The sequence below is a fragment of the Exophiala viscosa genome (genome assembly GCF_022695815.1).
Source record: "Exophiala viscosa unplaced genomic scaffold EDD37scaffold_3, whole genome shotgun sequence".
NCBI classification, from domain to species: domain Eukaryota; kingdom Fungi; phylum Ascomycota; class Eurotiomycetes; order Chaetothyriales; family Herpotrichiellaceae; genus Exophiala; species Exophiala viscosa.
In genome coordinates, this window is record NW_026944355.1 from 2,315,887 (window position 1) to 2,334,184 (window position 18,298).

Sequence of the window (18,298 nt, forward strand, 5' to 3'; positions counted from 1 at the left end):
TGCCCCTGCTACACCGAGTCGATACGAGGCACGCTACAGACTACCCTCCTGCCTACTTACTCAACTGTTTCAAAATCCTCAACTCCGCTTTGTTACTCTTCCCACCACTTCACATCCTCCATAACAGGATTTCTCGCGTTCCCCAAAGGCCCGAACCCTTTTTATTCTCATCGAACATGTCGTTACAGAACGATGACCGACCGCGAGTTGATGGCTACGTGCAACCTCAGCGAGTCAAGAGGCCGCCTTTCTCGGTGGACGCCCCCGGCTATGAGCCAGTAGAGGGCGAGACTATACCGAGGCGGAACCCCTTGGCTAAAGACAAGCTCATCGTCTTGCCATCGGACGACGTCAAGACCGTCTATGACAACTTGAAAAGAGCTTCCGCAAAATTTGGAAACGCCAAAGCAATTGGGACAAGGAGAATCATCAAGACTCACACCGAAATCAAGAAGGTTAAGAAGATTGTCGATGGCCAGGAACAAGAGGTGGACAAGAAGTGGACTTATTTCGAGCTCAGCGGGTACGAATACATGAGTTTCATCGAATATGAGAAATTGGCACATGATTGCGGTTCCGGTCTCCGCCACCTGGGAATCTCGAAGAATGACAAGATACATCTCTATGGTGCTACGAGGTAAGTCAATCCCTACCTGCAATCGGCCTCTTCTGACACTTCAAGCGCACACTGGCTTGCAATGTCGCACGCAGCAGCATCACAATCCGTTCCTATCGTTACCGCCTATGACTCCCTCGGAGAGGAAGGCTTGAGGCATTCTCTCGTTCAAACCGGATCCGTCGCCATCTTCCTAGACCCCAACCTCATTCCTACGTTGATCAAAGTCCTGAAGGATGCCAAGAGTATCAAATCCGTCATCTTCAATGATCAGCCTGAAATCAAGGATGCCGATCTACAAAAGTTCAAATCAGAATATCCAGACGTCAGGATCATCGGCATTGAAGAGCTCAGAAAGTCCGGCTCAGATAACCCTGTTGATCCTGTGCCACCTACTCCGGAAGATCTGGCTTGCATCATGTACACTTCTGGCTCTACAGGTCCACCAAAGGGTGTCACAATCAAGCACAAGGCTGTGGTGGCAGCCATGGCTGGTGTTCAAAGCATAGTCAGCCCCTACATCGGACCCGCTGATGCGTTGCTCACCTATCTTCCCCAATCCCACATCTTCGAATACATGTTCGAGAATGTTTGCATGTTTTGGGGCGGCACCATGGGTTATGGCAACCCCAAGACTCTTTCGGACACATCGGTGCGGAACTGCAAAGGTGATATCCGGGAGTTTCAACCAACAGTCCTGATCGGAGTGCCGGCAGTCTGGGAGAGTGTCAAGAAGGGTATCCTTGCAAAGATCAATAGCAGCTCTTTTGTGGTCAAGAACATGTTTTGGGGAGCTTTCGCTCTGAAGCAAATGCTTCTCGGGGCCGGCCTTCCTGGAGCAGGCATCCTTGACGCCATCGTCTTTAAGAAATTGAAGGATGCTACTGGCGGCCGTCTCCGCATTGCTTTCAATGGTGGCGGTCCCATCTCGCAGGAGACTGTCAAGTTCATCAGCTACGCAGTCACACCCATGATATCTGGTTATGGCCTTACGGAGACTTCCGCCATGGGAGCCATTCAAGATCCCCTGGCCTGGGATCCTACCGCACTGGGCGATATACCAGGCTCCATCGAAATCAAATTGGTCGACTTCCCGGATGCTGGTTATTTTGCGAAGAACAACCCTCCGCAGGGTGAAATCTGGATCAGGGGTCCCTCCGTTACTGAAGGCTACTGGCAGAATGAGGAGGAGACGAAGGATGCCATCACCGAGGACCGCTGGTTCAAGACGGGCGACATTGGAGAGTTCAATGCCAATGGTCACTTGAAGATCATCGACCGCAAGAAAAACTTGGTCAAGACATTGAATGGCGAATACATCGCTCTCGAGAAATTGGAGTCGGCTTATCGTACGGCACCTATTGTCGGCAACATCTGTGTGTTTGCTGCACAGGACAAGGCCAAGCCCATTGCAATCATTGTGCCGGTCGAGGCGGCACTACAGAAGGTTGCAGCAGCAAATGGAATCAAGGGAGAGTCCATAGAGGAAATGGTGCACGACAAGAAACTCAATGGCGTCGTCCTAAAGGAGATTCAAAAGGCTGGACGTGAAGCAGGTCTTGCCGGCATTGAGATCGTCGACGGTATAGTCCTGGCTGACGAAGAATGGACTCCGCAGAACGTAAGTCTTTCACAATCCTCACTGACACAATTTGCCTAACTTGTACCAGGGTTTCATTTCTCCTGCGCAGAAAGTACAGAGGAAGAAGATTCAGGCTCACTATGAAAAGCAAATCAAGGAGGCATACGAGAACTGATGGCGCAATGTCGAGATTGCCACGAATGCCCCATTCACTGGACCTTTTGATCGAGCTGTATAATAATGTCGCCTTGCAGTTAGCGGGGAGGTTTGCAATTGCTGGCTTCTAGCGAGCGAGCTGAGCTGGGTGTTAGGAATCGGCTTGTCGACCGAAAGAAATAGCATAATGATGATCACCCATGGACGCTGTTGTACTATCGAACGACATCTCTCCTACAACATCAAAGCTCTTCGGATTAAAATGTTGCCATTCTGCGGACAAGGCATTCGAGATCTTGGCCAGACTAACGGTCTACATGAAAAGAATATTTATCTGTCCGTCAATCGACCACTGAGTTGTTTCTGACAAACACCTTGTCTAGCATCTCATTCAATCGCATGCAGGCGGCGTCTCTCAGGTATGTCTTTCTTCACTTCAGTCGAGAACGGGTCGTCAACGCTGTCGATGTCGTTTCTGTGCTGTGATCTTGACTCCATTGATCTGAAAACCGTCAGCGTCCTGTGCTGGCAGCGAAACGGGTAACCCGAAAGAGTCCTGCTCAACAGCGCAGGCCTTGGGTGAACACTTACGGTCCAGCCGGCGTTCTCAATATCTGCTTGGGGGCAGTGTCCATCACTTTGACAGGAGTCCGGGCAACATATACCAATGTCCAGAGGACATTGGTTGCAGAGAGGGTCGGTTGCAGTCTGGTTGCCTGATGAGGTGGAGTTGACTGAGGCATTCACACTTGCGACGTCTCCATCCGTTGAGTTTCCAGCACTGGAACTGTCGAGCCCAATCAGTATACATACCCACAGGGATTAGTTGAGGACTTACCTGTCCTGCCTCTTGTCGATGGTTAACCCACTTGTGCCTATGATAACAACGCTCAAAGCGGTAAGGAAGAAAGCCGAATATCTCATTTTTACCGGCGGCCGAACTGTTTCTTGCTGGACGATTGTGCACGCTTCGATTTGTGCTCGCTGGAATTGCGCGGCTGGCGCCATTTTCTACTCAAGGGCAGATTGTTTCACACATTCCTGCCAAGTCAACATTCCATGGTATCAAAATGTGCCATACTTCGCGTCACAGACCTGTGCGCTCTGCTCGCGCGTTCCCGGAGTTACTCGATATATCTTCGTGACATACAGCAGATTCCCGGGACTTAGGCTTTTGCAAGGTTACATTTACACCGCCGGGCGACAATATCAGCGTAGAGATGTGGTTCTCATATACTGCTTTAGTGCTGTATGCCGCCTCATTGATAGCTTCTTCGACCGCTCAGTCTACATACTGGCTCGCCAACAAGCCGGACGTTGGTACAGTCGCGTTTCAACCAGACACAACGTATCCTGTCTTTCGCAATGTCAAGGATTATGGGGCTTTCGGTAAGTCGCCACCAGAAGAGAAGCCACCACGTTTTTTCTGACCACCGCCCGCAGGAGATGGCATACACGACGATTCGGACGCTATCAATGCGGCAATCGCGTATGGTGATCGCTGTGGTGGCGGAGACTCGATCAACGGGTCATATTGTCAATCTCAGACGATCACACCAGCTCTGGTGTATTTCCCACCGGGAACATACAACATCTCCAAACCTCTTGTGATGTACTACTTCACTCAGATGGTGGGAGATGCAGTCAAGCCTCCTACGATTGCCGTGAATAGCAACTTTACGAATATCGTCGGCTTAGCGGTGATGGACGCAGATATATATATACCCAGTGGCAGTGGAAGCGAATGGTACGCCAACCAGAACAACTTCTACCGGCAGATCCGCAACTTCATTATCGACATGACTCAGGCTCCGTTAAACACTGCGGGCATACACTGGCAAGTGGCCCAAGCGACGAGCTTGCAGAATATCGTCATCAACATGGCCGACCAAGACGTGGTTAACAATGCGCAGCAAGGCATATACATGGAGAACGGCTCCGGTGGCTTCTTTTCCGACGTGACAATCAAAGGCGGATACCTTGGGATGTATCTGGGGAATCAGCAGTTCACGACGCGGAGTCTCTCGTTCGATGGCTGCGCCACGGCCATCAAGATGAACTTTGACTGGCTGTGGACCTTTACTCAGCTCAATATTCAGAATTCGGGTGTAGGCATCGACATGACCAACGGAGGCTTCTCAAATCAGGCCACCGGCTCGGTGGTCGTGTTGGACAGTATCATTTCAGCAACACAGGGCATCATCACACCGTATGCTGCGGGCTACAGCTCTCCGCAGGCCGCTGGTACCCTGGTTCTGGAGAATGTCGATTTCACCGGAAGTCAATCTGCTATCGCTGCTGCCGGTGGCACTCAAGCAAGAGTCATACTTGACGGTGGTCAATTCATCGCCTTGTATGCCCAAGGTAATGCTTGGACGACCGCTGGTCAGGCGCTTGATGGACAGTCGTTCAATGGGACCTCGTGTGTTTACGCTAACTCCAGTCAAACGGCCTACACTGCCCAGGAAACAACAATTCAAAGGCAACTGGCGCCGGTGCCACGCCCGTCAAACCTGGTAGATCCCAGTACGGGACAGTATATCGTTCGGTCCAAGCCGCAGTACGAGACACTCAGTTGGGCTACTGACTTCATAAGCGCGAAGGCTTACGGACTGGCTGGTGATGGAAACACAGGTAAGCTTGGAGCAACCGCAAGCACAAAGCCAAACTGACATGGCTCGTAGATGACACCGTCAAAATGCAAGCGCTATTCAACGAAGCTGGTTCAACGGGTCAAGTGGTTTACTTCGACAAAGGTGCCTATGTCGTGAACTCGACAGTCTTTGTGCCGAAAGACTTGAAAATCACTGGCGAGTGTCTACCCATCATCATGGCCACGGGCTCTTTCTTCGGTGACCAGTCCAACCCCGTGCCAGTGTGGCAGGTCGGCAACCCCGGTGATTCAGGTTCAGTGGAAATGTCGGACCTCGTCTTCGAGGTCAAAGGACCTTGTCCCGGAGCCATTGTCGTGCAATGGAACATCGCCGCCGTGTCTGGCGGTTACGCTGGAATGTGGGATGTTCATTGGCGTATTGGTGGCTCTGCTGGGACGGACTTACAAATGGACAGGTGCATTAAGAGCACCGCGACCGTTGCGTCAGGAAGCCCCTATCTGACGAACTGTGTTGGCGCGTTCCTGCTGTTACACGTCACGCCCCAAGCAAATGGATACTTTGAGAATATCTGGGGTTGGGTGGCCGATCACGAATTGGACATGGGCACGCGGGACCAGGTCACCATCTTCAACAAAGGGTAAGTCAAGTCATTGACTCCTGGCAGCCAGACCAGGCTATGGCAGGCTACATTTCAAGGCGAGATCACTGACAGAATCTTCAGGGGCTTCCTGTCCGAAAGTCAAGAAGGCCCAGTGTGGCTATATGGCTCAGCGTTCGAACACTCAGCCATGTTCAACTACGAGTTTGTCAACTCGAGTAACGTCTTCATGGGCCACATCCAGCAAGAAACGGCGTATTATCAGGGCAACCCCAACTCACTGAACACAAACTTCTACCCGAACGCGTCGTGGAATGATCCCACATGGGCGGACTGTGCTTCGTCGGCGACCAATTGTCCACGGACATGGGGATTGAGGCTGATCAATTCCTCATCCATCTTCATGTATGGCGGCGGTCTGTACAATTTCTTCGAGAATTGGAATACGGCCGCGTGTTTGGGCACGGAGAGCTGTCAGCAACGCATGGTCGAGATTGAGAATTGCACTGACATTTACTTGTGGGCGTTGAGTACGAAGGGATCACAGTTCATGATTGATTATATGGGGTCGGATGTCGTGCCTTACTCGGTGAACAAGGCCAACTTTTGTGAGACGATTGCTTTGTTTGAGTTGGCTGAGTCGCCTTGAGGGAGAAACCGCTACAAGGAACTGGAAGTTGGAAGGCTGGTTGTCATTGTCAATGGTTGGAGTTGGACTAGAGCCTCCGCTGCTTTCAGTAGCTACCAAGAAATATGAAGAATTTGATCATTGATACCTGATGGACAATGGTTGCTGGAATGGATGCCCTTGCCTCCTTGTTCCTTAGACTCGGTCTGCGCAGTCTTTACACCTTCAGCGACAGTTACATCGCTACAGCTCACTTCTTCCACGACGCAGGGAGCGAGGCCCCGGTCAAGCGTATCGTCAGAAAGTCTACCTAGGTACCTAAGCCCAGGCGAAAATATCATGATATTCACCTAACGCCGCAACCCCGTCTTCATGGTCTACAAGGTCTCCGAAAAGCCCATGTAAAGCGGCACCATCCTTTGACTCTGCCAATGCCTGCAAGCCCCGGAGCCTCGCCTTTTCCACTCGGTCCAATGCGTCCTTGTTCCCTCCCGACGGCCACAAGCCCGCCGCCTTCCACACATCGTCTGGCCGGACCGTCGTTCTCCCCAACTTGAGCACATTTTTGCTGACTGCAGTGGCTAGGACAGCCTTTTCAACCTCGGCCTTTGCAACCCGCTGCCGCTGCCCTCCAACCGCCGATCTCTGCTGTTGCAAAGTGAACCTTCCGCGGCCTCGAACCACGCCGGCGCGCACAAAGTGACTGACAAAATAAACCCATTTGTCATCCCAGGCCAGTACGCGCGTCCACACCTCGTACTTCTCGAACGGTTTGATCTCACGGCGGAACGAGCAGCTCACGGCGCCGAGCATGATGGCCAGCCTTTGATTGCCGGACTTAACGTCCGCCCCTTTAGAGGGCAAGAGTACGCCCGCTTCTGGCCGGCGCAAAAGTGGCCACATCAACGCCGCGACCAGATGGGACCGTGCGATGTCGACGTCGGAGAAGAAAGTCGCGTTGGACTTGTGCAGGTAGTAGTCAATCTCGAGCAGCGGCGAGCGACTGTGTAGGATCAACGGTTGAAACAGAACAGGTGTCTTTCCCACGAGTGTGCCGTCTTGGACTTGTGACGGCCTGAGCCACGAGCGCGACTGGAGCAGGAATGTGAAGAGCCGAAACTTTGCAGACGTCTTAGTACCGCAACCGCATATTCCCCAGGAGGGGCGATGGAGCGCACTGCGTAAATGGAGGAAGATGAAGACGAGGAAAAAGACTTACGTGCCAGACCAGCGGGATCGCTTTGAGGTTGATGACGAGGAAGACCACGAGGGGCAGGCTCGCGAGGAGCGGCCAGGAGAGGATTGTCATGTTCAAGGGAGTTTGAGATCGTATATATGTGTGGTCTGTGTGTCTGTGTGTCTCCGTGTCGTTTTGAACGGTTGAGGTTTGAGAAAATTGTTGCAGGTATCAACTACTGTAGAGGGTGCCACCGCCTCGAGTTCTCTTTATGCGTAAGGGAAAGAACAAGGCGACGGGGACAGTAAAAACAGGAAGCATTAACTAAATTAGAAATGCCCGGCTTGGGGGATGCACGCTGACTTGTTCATGGGGCCAGGGAGGCTGATTGGGTGCCTGAAACTCAATGAACCGTGGGTACAGTACAAAACGTGAGTACCTGACTTAGGCAGTCGAAAGAGGTAGCAACTACGGTACTTTTAAGCATACAACTCCTTTTCACAGTCGCGACAAAGTGCTGCCAACGACTTTTCCTACGCATGACATACGCTTAACCTACAATTACACTGTCTGTCTGCTTTATATGTGCCGAAGTGCAAATCTACAACATCTCCATCCTAAGGCGTCTGGTACACCAGGTATATACAAGTACCTGCTCCGACTCTGCTTCTGCTCCTGGCTTACGATGCATGGTCCATCCGAGGCCTCAGACTGGGAAAGCGACCCAGTTGGTCCCCGGGCCGCCGTAGTTCCCGATCTCGCCTTTGGCTCTCCAGCTGCTGCTTGCGGACCGTGTCGAGCCGTGCCAGACTGGCATACCGCGAAGTCAGGTATCCGCTGGTGCCGTTGCGTGCCGACATGGTCCAATGCTGACTTGCGGACTCGAACACCGGATCACCGAACGTCTGCGCCACGTCGCGGATTGTGGGTGCAATGAGCGGCTGCTCTCCTTCGCCATCGTCGTCATCGTGCTGGAAGCCGTCGTAGTAGTCCTGCGCCGCAACCCAATCTGTATACACGTCTTCGCCGGCGGTACCTGCCTCTGTTGGGCGTGTGCCGCCGTCCACGTCGTCCTCTGGTGGCGGTGGAATATGTATGCTTCCTTTCCATGGCAGACCGCCTTTACGCGAGGATTTGCGACGATGCACAGGTTTTGCTCGTGACTGGGATGGCGAGAGCTCGCTCTTGGCGTGGCCTACGCTGGCGTTGTACAGTTGTGCAAAGAGAGATTTTGAATCTTCCAATAGCTGGGACGGCGGACCGTATTCGGCGAGTCTGCCGTCGGAAATAACCGCCACGTTGTCATAGTCGACAATCGTGTGCAAGCGGTGGGCTATTGCGATGATGGTGTGGCGTTGAAAGGCGGTGCGGATAACTTTTTGCACGAGCTCGTCTGTGTCCAGGTCAAGGGACGCTGTTGCTTCGTCGAGGACGAGGATCGACCCGGGCCGAAGCGTGGCGCGAGCGAGACAAATGAGTTGCTTTTGACCTACAGACATCTTGTCGCCGTCTATCAGAGCATCCAGCCCACCGAGGTCTTCGACAACTTCTAGCATTTGGACTTGGGACAGCGCATGCCGGATGTCGTCGTCGGATACAACACTGAACGGGTCGACGTTTTGGCGGATCGATGCAGAGAGCAGGAATGGACTTTGTGCAACACAGTTCAGGCCGTGCCGAATGCTTTGACGAGGTATCGTGGAAATGTCTAGGTTGTCAATGAAAATCGCGCCTTGCTGCGGTTCGAGAAGACGTAACAAAGCCGACACAAGAGACGACTTGCCACTGCCGCTATGTCCACAGATGGCCAGTTTCTGGCCGGGTTCGACTCTTAGAGTGAGCTCTTTGAGGACCGGTGTCGACTTGCCTTCCCAGGTTGCAGTGATATTATTCCACTGCACCTGGCCTACAGAGGGCCAGTTAGGCGGAGGTGGGCTGCTTTCCGATGCTTTGTGCTCTGATGTGGTTTCTTTGACAAACGATCGGATGCGCGATACAGCACCGATCGATGTTTCAAGGTTGGTCCAATTCTCCAGCAGAGCTTTGATGCTGACGCTAAAATTGACGATATTCACCAGCGCAATCCCAATCAAACTTGAACTGCTGTCGCCTTTTGTCTTGACGGCAATGGATATGACGACGATTGCAACCCCAGCCACGACGAAATCAAGGACAAGATTGAGCCATCGTTGAACACAGTAGAGAAGATAGCTGGGCCGTTGGGACGTGTCAAGCTTTTCCTGGCACCGCTGTTCGTACTCGTTCTCCCATCCGAATGCTCGTATTGTTGCTAGGCCCGACAAGGTCTCCAGGAATGACGAGAACAGAGGCCCTTTGGCCTCGATGTCGAGGAGACGCAACTGTCGGGCTGTCCTGAGGTAGAATTTCTGGATCAGGAAGAAGGCGACGAGAACGACAGGCATCGTGGCGCCGATGAACTTTGACGTGATGGCAATCAATATGCATTGGGCAATGCAGGACAACAGTTCGACGATGGTGTTGAACAATGCAAGTGGAAGCTCCATGTCAATGAGCTGCAGATCCTGGCTGAACCGGTTGACCGTCGTGCCCAAGTTATTTCCGGCGAACAGTGACAAGGGTGCGTCCAATGTCGTGCGGAGCAGTGCGGTGTGGAATGTCGAGGAGGCTCGGGGCATCATCCTGACAACCAGTTGCAAACATGCTGTGCCCAGGGAAAAGATGGCAACCCATCCCAGTGCAAAGTAGGCTCCCAAGTAGTATCCTAGTCCCCTATTCGGGTGATGTACATTCTCCGCAGTCCACCACTTGACGATGTACTGTGGAAAGACCAGAGCAAAGACGAAGAGCGACGCTAATGCAACAAAGATTGCAAAGTTCATGTAACCCACCACCTGTGCATACCACTTGTACACGGTCATATCGCCCGTGCGTCTCTGCGACCCTTCCAACTCTTTACCGGTTAGGGTCTGTAGCAGGCCTCGCATCTCAGCATCGATGGGCTTGAGTGTGACCTCTTCGAATTCCGAGCCCGAGCTTCCAATAGCATCGGCCTGCTGGTCCTTCTCTGTCGAGTGTAAAGCAGCAAACGGGCCTTGCTCCAGCATTCTGCCATCACTCCCAAGCACAATGATATGGTCGCCCGCGGAAAGTCGATGAAGCGCGTTCGTGGCAAAGATGATGGTGGTCTTTTGTCTGCGGAGGAGCCCTTCAGGCCCGAGCAAGTTATTGAAGAGGCTGTTCTCCGTGTTTGCATCTAGTCCGCTCATCACGTCGTCGAGCAGGATCACCGGCTGTCTAGAGTACACAGCTCGAGCGACACCTACTCGGGCTTGTTGTCCTCCACTCAGATTCCCTCCACCAGCATCGACGAGCTCTAGGTCCCCATTGGACATGTGGAGTAAATCTTCTCGCAGGGCACATGCATCAATGACGGTGTTATACCACGCTTCGTCAAACGCACTAGATCCAACGATGTTGTTGCGGATGGTGTTGCTGACTAGCCAGGGAGATTGACTGGCAAAACCGCAGCTGGAGAATGTGGTATAAAGGTCGCCAAGGGTTGCCGTCGTTTCGCCCAATAGACCATGTAAGAGTGTCGACTTGCCGCAACCCACAGGTCCAATGATGAATGTGAGAGATGATCGCAGAATGGAAAAGGAAAGCTCGTGAAGCACGAATGGCTTATCTGTTGCCCATCCAACGTCCCATTTCGTGGCTACCACCAGATGCGGATCAGAAGACAAGGGAGGGCTAGACACCGAGTTGCCGAGATCCCTCATCTGCACCAAGTCGTAAGCTCGCTCGGTTCCACCCCGGTCGTACGGATAGTACGGTGGTGGCGACGGCGATGCCATAGAGTTGCTGTGAGGCAATATGTGACTCTCTATGGCCATATATTCCCCGATTCGCTGCACCGCCCCAATTGATGCTACCAGTCCAGCGATTGAATCAATAAGTGTAGCCATAGGTGTTCGAAGTAGTGCAAACACCGCCAGCGAAGTGAAACCTTGTGCTCCCGTCAACGGCGTAGCATGACTTTTCTGGGCAAGGAGCGAGAATATGCCGAATGAGAACACCGGAGCCATGCAAGCAGTAGTGTAAGATAGACAGACAATGAGGGCCAAGGCATTCTTGAACTTCCTGGAGCTTTCTATCTCCTTCTGACGCAAGTCTTCCAATTCACCTTCGAGCCGCGCCGAGAGTCCGCCCATGCGCACCTCCTTCATGGCGGAGAGCATTTCGGATGTAGCTTTGATTCGACGTTCAATGGCTTGAAGCCAGGATCGCTGCCGTGCGCCCATTGACGCAGCAACTTTCAGTCCAGCACCACTGCACAAGAGAAACAGGACACCCGGCGCTGCACTCGAGGGACCGAGCTGGCGTTCAAGAAGGTAGATGGCAAGGCCAATGTCGATGGGGCTTGCCCAGATTTCGTGAATGTATCTCAATCCCGTCCCTGACCGTTCCACATCGGTGCTCATCAGCGTGATGGCGGACGAGTCTTGGGCTGTGGGAATGCTCACGGTCAAGGTTTTGTAATAGATGAGCGAGACGAGGCTTCCACGTAACTTTGTGATAACCCTGTATGTTTTGTGCTGCGCATTGGCATTGGAGACAGCAAGCCCAATGTATATCAGTGCTGTGGCAGCGATGAGCCCGTTACCGAACTGGCGGTCCAGCTTCCCCACCTTCGGATCCGTAGCGAAGTCGACCACTCTAGTGATCAAGAAAGGTTGAGCAAAGGTAAAGCCGGTGAGGGCGGCCCGGGGTATCATTCCCTGGAACAAGCTGTACCTGTATTCCTTGAGGAGCAACTTGAAGAGCGAGCCTGGAGTTTTGGTTGGTAGAGCATTCCAGTCTGCCCAAATCTTCTGTTGATGTTGTGGAGAGCTTAACTCGTTGTCGATTTGGGGTAGATTATCCGTGTCCAGGACATGTTTGAATCCTTTCCATAGAAGAGGGTTTACCCACCAGAAGAGACCTCTGGTGAAGACATTACCTGCAGTTTCTCTGGACAGAGTTTCATAAGAACGGTCAAAGCCTGACTCCTTTTCCAGGGACTCCAAGATGAACAGAGCGAGTTCGAATCCAAGGCTGACTGAGAAGAGCACAGCGAAGGGGACATTATCTTGAAGAGTCCACAGTGTCCTTGCCCTGATGGCGTCGAATAGTAGTGAGATTCCGAAATACAGAGAAAGCAGCGCCGAAGGTCTGACACTTCTCAGGTGTTCGAAACGCGACAAGATGGTCAATGCAATGGCGATATAAAAGGTCAAAGCCGATGCCGCGATAGATGCCCTCGTCTTCGGCACAAATCCAGGGATAACCAGGAAAATCAATTTGACGAGTTGTACAGCGATAAAGCACGCGTGAAATACCTGGGTCGATCAGCCGGGACGTCGGCAGTGCGAAGTAAGAAGACCTACCAATTTGGTGTAGTAGAAGTTCCCAGGTCGAAATACCTTGTTCCGAGGCAGAAGTTGGTGTAGACGAAGGGGAACAAGAACGGACAGAACCACAATGGGTACGATACAAAGGAAGACTTCTTCGAAGAGTAGAGTGAAGTCAAAGCCATATTGGCATGTCGAGGAGACTGCTGGACCGAAGACATTATTGACTTGAATGGTGCAGTTCATGGCTACAAAGACGTTACCGAGGCGGTCGGTCACCGAAGATCGCAGTAGCTGGTTGGTGCATGGTCAAGTAGAGGATTTGAGCGTTCAGGGGAAAGTATGCATGGACTGTGCTGTTGGAAGGTAATCCCAGTTCCTCATATGATCTGCTGGTTCATGTTCGGTGGGTGAAAGACGTGTTTCTTCGTGCTGGCGACCTGTCCCCCAGTCAAGTGACTCTGATGGTTGAAGAGCGCTGGACTGAGCCTGATGCACCATCGACAGCCTGAGCACTGCCTCCTCGCCTTCCCAATCCGTCGGGAAACCGGTGCTACACTGGCCGTGGACTCGTGGAGCAGTGTTTCTTCGGTACGGCCGAGCGGGCGCATGGGTAGGCTTAGGTGACGATTTTGGACTGCCGTGGACTGCATCAATTAAGCTCGTCTTTTGTCACTCAAGTATTTTGATGGAATGTGTGTCGTGCAAGATGTCATGACACGGTCAGCGCTAACAAAACCGGTGTCTAGATTTCCCATTAATAAATGCAGGTGGCACGGCAGTGCACGGCAGGGACAGTGGATGTTTGTTGGTGGCTTGCGCAGCCGCAGCCCAGTCAGTAATTTAATGGCGATACTGTCAGCATCAAGAACCCAAATGACGGGATTTATTTCCAATGCTGTTCAATACCGTATTATGTATCATAGTCCAAACTCCACAGTACTACTTGTATGTACCGGGTGGAGATCTGAGATGTTCCCGCAAAGCCTGCCACCAAGCTTGCATGACATGACCTACCACAGTATGTTTGTTGTACAGCCCTGTGTTCCTTCCAAAATATCCATAGCTATGTTTAGGCGGCCAGGCCAGGCCAGGCGGTGAATGACTTGCCGTCTTCACTGCTGCGGCCCTTTTCTCCTGCCATGAATGAAAGTGACAGAAGCAGCTTCCTTCTATTCTTGGCATTTGCAACTGCCCAAAAGAGTGAAGCCTCCGACTTCAATCTTCAATGTCACCGACTTCGAACCTCTCTCTTCCAAGCACATTTGATGCCCAAGCACTACTGACGTCTTAACTTTGACACAAAATCATGAGAGCCTCACTCCTCCTTACCTTCTCACTCTGGGGAACAGCATTCCTGGCCGCTGCCCTTCCTACCCAAACGGCTTTACCTCAACAAATAGCACCATCATCACTGGGCCCTACGCCTACACTGGCACTTCGGGCTGCTCTCCCTTCATTCACGGGCGTTTCCGTCTCATCATACTCATACAGCCATAAATCGTTATCCCTCCATCTGCCAACATCTACCTGTGTCCAAACTATCACGCCGGACAAGAATGGCTACGTACCTCCAGGGAGCTGTGGAGCGCTGTGGGATTACAATCCTTCTTTTGGGGCAGCCATCGTCTTCTCAGTCCTTTTCGGCATGCTCCTGATTGCTCACCTGGCGCAAGCTATCGCGTACAGAAAGGGTTTCTGCTGGGTCATCGTCATGGCATCGTTGTGGGAATTTGCGTCCTATGGTTTCCGGACTGCAGGTACCAGGCATCAGCAGAGTAGTAGCCTCGCAACCGTATCCCAGATTTTGGTGTTGCTGGCACCCATATGTGAGTACTAAGATGAAGCATTCACTAACGAAGACAACTGACTGGGGAACAGGGGTGAATGCATTCGCCTACATGGTTTTTGCTCGCATAGTGCATTTCTTCTCGCCGACGAGAAAGGTGTGGAAGATCAGTCCCTCCATATTGGCTTTCATCTTCGTCAGCCTCGACATCACTTCCTTCATCATTCAGCTGATCGGCGGCGGTATGGCTGGACCTGGGGCATCTCCGGCAGCACAGCAAAAAGGTGTTCACATTTACATGGGCGGCATTGGACTTCAGGAGTTTTTCATCGTTTGCTTTTCGGCCCTTGTCATCAAATTCCACTTCGAACAGACGACAGCGGAAAAGACGGGTCGCTTGGCAGGTGACAAATTGCGCTGGAAATGGATTCTCTATGCCTTGTATATCTGTCTGCTGGCGATCACCGTGCGCATCATTTTTCGCCTCATCGAATTCTCTCGTGGCTTTGGCACCAACAATCCTCTCCCGCACAAAGAAGCTTACTTCTACGCTCTCGAAGCTCTACCTATGTTCTTCGGTATCCTGATATGGAACGCCATACATCCGGGAAGATTCATGCAAGGCCCAGATGCGAAGTTACCACCGAGCTGGCTGAGTCGCAAACTCTGCTGTTGCTGCCATCGAAAGGGCAAGTCCCGTGGTGGGCATGAAAGATTAGCGTCGAATGCAAATTACGAGGAGCTCAAGGCTTTACGATCTAGGGACCCATCTCCCGCGCAGGCTGAGAGACGTGGACAGCCTTACGACTACGAATATCAGCCATCGGGAGATACATTGAATGTGCGCGAGCCATTCCGGCCCATGGGTGCATACAACCCACCGAGCCGAGGGGTCAGTCCTGCACGGTCAGCACCGCAACCTACATCTTGGGTTGATGCATGATGCCAGACTCGTGTATTCACACCATTGCGCTGTACGTGAAGTCGTCTACACAGGCTGGGGACCAAAAGATATGGGGCCATGGCGTCAGTAGCCAGCAATGCATTTGTTCTCTTTAGGTAGGCGTCATAATAAAAGAACTGAATGGAATCAACCGGCGTTGCGTATTGCTGTTACTCGTGAGCAGCCGGACCCTAGCTCTTTCTCAGCCGATGATTGTGTACTCTTAGGTCCGTGTTGACTGTTATATCAAGAGCAATGACTGCAATCCGAGTCGTAGACCGAAAGCGAGAGTGAGACTTTGAATCGTACATCACTACATCACTTCGGATCGAATGGCAAACCATGTTTGGGACCGGAACAGTGTGGTAGGACAAGAAAGAATAGCCTGTCGTTCGCCGTGTGGTCGTCAGAGCTCCAATTTTTGTGCAAGACTGTTCAAGGCGTTTCAACCTCCAAGGGTCCAAGACTCAGACCGATGAGGCCCCCTGTGTCAAAGAACCAGGTCATGTCAGTAGGAGTATGGGCGGGCGGAAAGCGGTACCAATGCATTTCGATGTCCACATCTCGGTGACAGGGATGGACTGACATACACTACCGGTAGTCAATCGAATTGTAACGGCATACTCATCGGGAACTTCAACGTATTTTCCGACGTAAGGTAAGGTAAGGTATTGGTAGGTACGTATTGGTATGTACGGTATTGACGTGACGTGACGTGACGACACAAGCGCAGTCTTACTAGTACCAGCCCGCTGACCGCCCCATAGATCTAAGTTTGTACTACCCATAAGCACTAGACTACCCGCATAGTTTATTTAGGCGTCCTATCCTGTTCTGTCCTGTCCTGTCCTGTCTGGGCCGCTCTCATTTATCGGTACATAAGTTACAGCATGCCCTTTTGAACCTCAACACCGGTCAGGACTGACTTCGCCCCATTCTTGCATCTTACCGAGTCGTACAAGCGACCCATGTGGAAAAAGTAATCGAGAACACCCTCGGTCGATCGGTCACACTCCGCGCACCAATCAAGTCAAGCTCAAATCAACCTCGACATGTCTTCACGACGCGAGTCTATGCCGCCCGAAAACCCTCGCTGACAGCCCTGCGCCCTTGAGTCCAAAATCAAGCGGGCCACTATTGGGTCTTTTTCTAGCGAAAGTGCTGCTATAATAAGGTCGAATGTGGGACAAAAACCCCTTTGGAATGGCTGTGAAGCCACAATGTCAGATGAGCATCGAGATCGATTCCGGAGTCATAGCAATGAGGGCGACGGGGGGTCCAGAATCACGAGTCACTCACTGCTCACCTTTACGACGTCGCTTGTTGTGTGCATAAAATTTGAATAATCATATGCATTCGACTGTTCCGTTTGACTTACCAATTCGTTGTTGATTTTCAACATTGCGGAATCGGCGACACATCTTCACAGGCACAGTTCTCACCTTCGAGACCAAACTAGGGCGGAAGTGGCCAGCAACACCTGCGAACAGCAGCTGCTTCTCTCATCTCTGATTTCTACGAGGCTTCCTTCACAATCATCGTCCAATTCGCACACTTGTAGACAATCAATCATGGCTATCCCTCCACCTCTCGCCCACATCGATTGGTCGAAGCTAGGGCTTTCAGTCAATGACAGCGTCAACGGGCACGTCGAAGCAACTTTCACAGTCGAGTCCGGCAGCTGGTCAGCGCCCCGACTCGTCTCGGATCCGTACCTCCGCATCCACGGGCTCTCCCCGGCGCTCAATTATGGCATGCAAGCGTACGAAGGGCTGAAAGCAGTACGCACGCCATCCAACAAGATCACCATCTTCCGCCCCAGCTTCCACTGGAAGCGCCTGAACCACTCGGCCGAGACGGTGTCAATGCCGCCCCTGCCCGAATCGCTCTTCATGCAATGCATCAACGACGCCGTGGTGGCCAACGCCGGCTTCGTCGGCCCGGCAGACTCCAACGCTGTGCTATACATCCGGCCGGTCCTATTCGGGTCGGGCGCGCAACTGGCACTCGAGCCGCCCTCGACCTTCACATTCGCCGTCTACGTGCAGCCAGCGACGACGTACCACGGTGTCCAACCGTTGCCGTGCCTGGTCATGGAAGACTTTGACCGAACCGCCACGCGCGGCACCGGCCATGCCAAAATTGGCGGCAACTACGCCCCCGCCATAAAGTGGTCGCGAGCCGCCAAGCAAAAGGGCTACTACATGACGCTGCATCTCGACTCGGCCACCCAGAGCGAGATTGACGAATTCAGCACCAGCGGCTTCGTCGGCGTGATCCGTTCTGCAGGGTCGTCGGAGTCAGACACCGATGGCGGCGCCGACAAAGGAACCCTGGTGGTGCCCGACTCGAAACAGATTATCGATTCGGTGACGAGCGACAGCATTCGCACCATTGCCCGTTCGCTGGGCTACAAAGTCGAGGTCCGCCCCGTCAAGTACGCCGAGCTGTCGCGGTTCAGCGAGGTGCTGGCCGTCGGGACCGCCGCGAGTGTACTGCCCATCGCCGCCATCGTGCGCGAGTCCACTGGAGACAAGTTCGTGTACTGTCCGGCCGGCAAGCCCGGCCCTGCGGCAGTGGAGCTGGGCGCCGCAATCACGGCCTGCATCCGTGGACGCGCCGACGATCCCCATGGCTGGCTGTACCAAGTGCCGTTCCCAGAGCCTCCTAGGAGAGCGCCACCCAAGTTGAATACCTTGTCAATCAATGGGGAGGGCAACGGGCCAAGCGAGGAGGAGTTGAGCATGTTGACTAGTCCTATCTAGATCCTCTTCCTACAGTAGCTAGTTGTGGCAGATGAATTGACCCAGAGTGTTGTCATG

At 52.7% G+C, this 18,298-nt stretch overlaps 7 protein-coding genes across 7 annotated transcripts; 4 read left to right on the forward strand and 3 right to left on the reverse strand.

Annotated features, from left to right (window-relative positions):
- Positions 1-33: 33 nt before the first annotated feature.
- Positions 34-2,743, forward strand: EDD37DRAFT_349268 (long-chain fatty-acid-CoA ligase). Its single transcript, XM_062811750.1, has 3 exons — positions 34-637; positions 683-2,237; positions 2,287-2,743. Exons 1-3 carry the CDS (start codon positions 177-179, stop codon positions 2,371-2,373), a joined length of 2,103 nt encoding a protein of 700 aa, XP_062672356.1. The 5' UTR covers positions 34-176; the 3' UTR covers positions 2,374-2,743.
- Positions 2,742-3,278, reverse strand: EDD37DRAFT_608031 (uncharacterized protein; the record flags this gene model as incomplete). Its single annotated transcript, XM_062815023.1, has 2 exons — positions 2,742-3,141; positions 3,193-3,278. The coding sequence occupies 2 exons, from the start codon at positions 3,276-3,278 to the stop codon at positions 2,742-2,744; spliced, it is 486 nt and encodes a 161-aa protein (XP_062672357.1).
- EDD37DRAFT_349251 (glucan 1,3-beta-glucosidase) lies at positions 3,149-6,365 on the forward strand. The gene is made up of 4 exons (XM_062811749.1): positions 3,149-3,743; positions 3,798-4,988; positions 5,039-5,606; positions 5,691-6,365. The coding sequence occupies exons 1-4, from the start codon at positions 3,575-3,577 to the stop codon at positions 6,214-6,216; spliced, it is 2,454 nt and encodes an 817-aa protein (XP_062672358.1). The 5' UTR covers positions 3,149-3,574; the 3' UTR covers positions 6,217-6,365.
- Positions 6,366-6,391: 26 nt separating this feature from the next.
- Positions 6,392-7,602, reverse strand: EDD37DRAFT_349299 (uncharacterized protein). The gene is made up of 2 exons (XM_062811751.1): positions 7,415-7,602; positions 6,392-7,314 (listed from the first exon to the last, which is right to left on the reverse strand). The coding sequence occupies exons 1-2, from the start codon at positions 7,502-7,504 to the stop codon at positions 6,514-6,516; spliced, it is 891 nt and encodes a 296-aa protein (XP_062672359.1). The 5' UTR covers positions 7,505-7,602; the 3' UTR covers positions 6,392-6,513.
- Positions 7,603-8,052: 450 nt separating this feature from the next.
- On the reverse strand, positions 8,053-12,990 carry EDD37DRAFT_648899 (uncharacterized protein; the record flags this gene model as incomplete). The annotated part of the gene is made up of 2 exons (XM_062818078.1): positions 8,053-12,732; positions 12,781-12,990. 2 exons carry the CDS (start codon positions 12,988-12,990, stop codon positions 8,053-8,055), a joined length of 4,890 nt encoding a protein of 1,629 aa, XP_062672360.1.
- A 778-nt stretch (positions 12,991-13,768) lies between these two features.
- EDD37DRAFT_349328 (RTA1 domain protein) lies at positions 13,769-15,812 on the forward strand. The gene is made up of 2 exons (XM_062811752.1): positions 13,769-14,573; positions 14,626-15,812. The coding sequence occupies exons 1-2, from the start codon at positions 14,054-14,056 to the stop codon at positions 15,474-15,476; spliced, it is 1,371 nt and encodes a 456-aa protein (XP_062672361.1). The 5' UTR covers positions 13,769-14,053; the 3' UTR covers positions 15,477-15,812.
- A 1,235-nt stretch (positions 15,813-17,047) lies between these two features.
- Positions 17,048-18,241, forward strand: EDD37DRAFT_561440 (branched-chain-amino-acid aminotransferase 5; the record flags this gene model as incomplete). Its single annotated transcript, XM_062813880.1, has 1 exon — positions 17,048-18,241. One exon carries the CDS (start codon positions 17,048-17,050, stop codon positions 18,239-18,241), a length of 1,194 nt encoding a protein of 397 aa, XP_062672362.1.
- Between the last annotated feature and the right edge of the window lie 57 nt (positions 18,242-18,298).

Bases quoted from the DNA above. Each gene is read 5' to 3' on its own strand.
- EDD37DRAFT_349299 (XM_062811751.1), bottom strand. From the start codon at position 7,504: ATGACAATCCTCTCCTGGCCGCTCCTCGCGAGCCTGCCCCTCGTGGTC. The intron at 7,315-7,414 runs GTAAGTCTTTTT...ACGTCTGCAAAG, and splicing joins CGATCCCGCTGGTCTGGCAC to TTTCGGCTCTTCACATTCCT.
- EDD37DRAFT_349268 (XM_062811750.1), top strand. From the start codon at position 177: ATGTCGTTACAGAACGATGACCGACCGCGAGTTGATGGCTACGTGCAA. The intron at 638-682 runs GTAAGTCAATCC...TGACACTTCAAG, and splicing joins CATCTCTATGGTGCTACGAG to CGCACACTGGCTTGCAATGT. The intron at 2,238-2,286 runs GTAAGTCTTTCA...AACTTGTACCAG, and splicing joins AAGAATGGACTCCGCAGAAC to GGTTTCATTTCTCCTGCGCA.
- EDD37DRAFT_349251 (XM_062811749.1), top strand. From the start codon at position 3,575: ATGTGGTTCTCATATACTGCTTTAGTGCTGTATGCCGCCTCATTGATA. The intron at 4,989-5,038 runs GTAAGCTTGGAG...CATGGCTCGTAG, and splicing joins GGCTGGTGATGGAAACACAG to ATGACACCGTCAAAATGCAA. The intron at 5,607-5,690 runs GTAAGTCAAGTC...CAGAATCTTCAG, and splicing joins GTCACCATCTTCAACAAAGG to GGGCTTCCTGTCCGAAAGTC.
- EDD37DRAFT_349328 (XM_062811752.1), top strand. From the start codon at position 14,054: ATGAGAGCCTCACTCCTCCTTACCTTCTCACTCTGGGGAACAGCATTC. The intron at 14,574-14,625 runs GTGAGTACTAAG...ACTGGGGAACAG, and splicing joins GGTGTTGCTGGCACCCATAT to GGGTGAATGCATTCGCCTAC.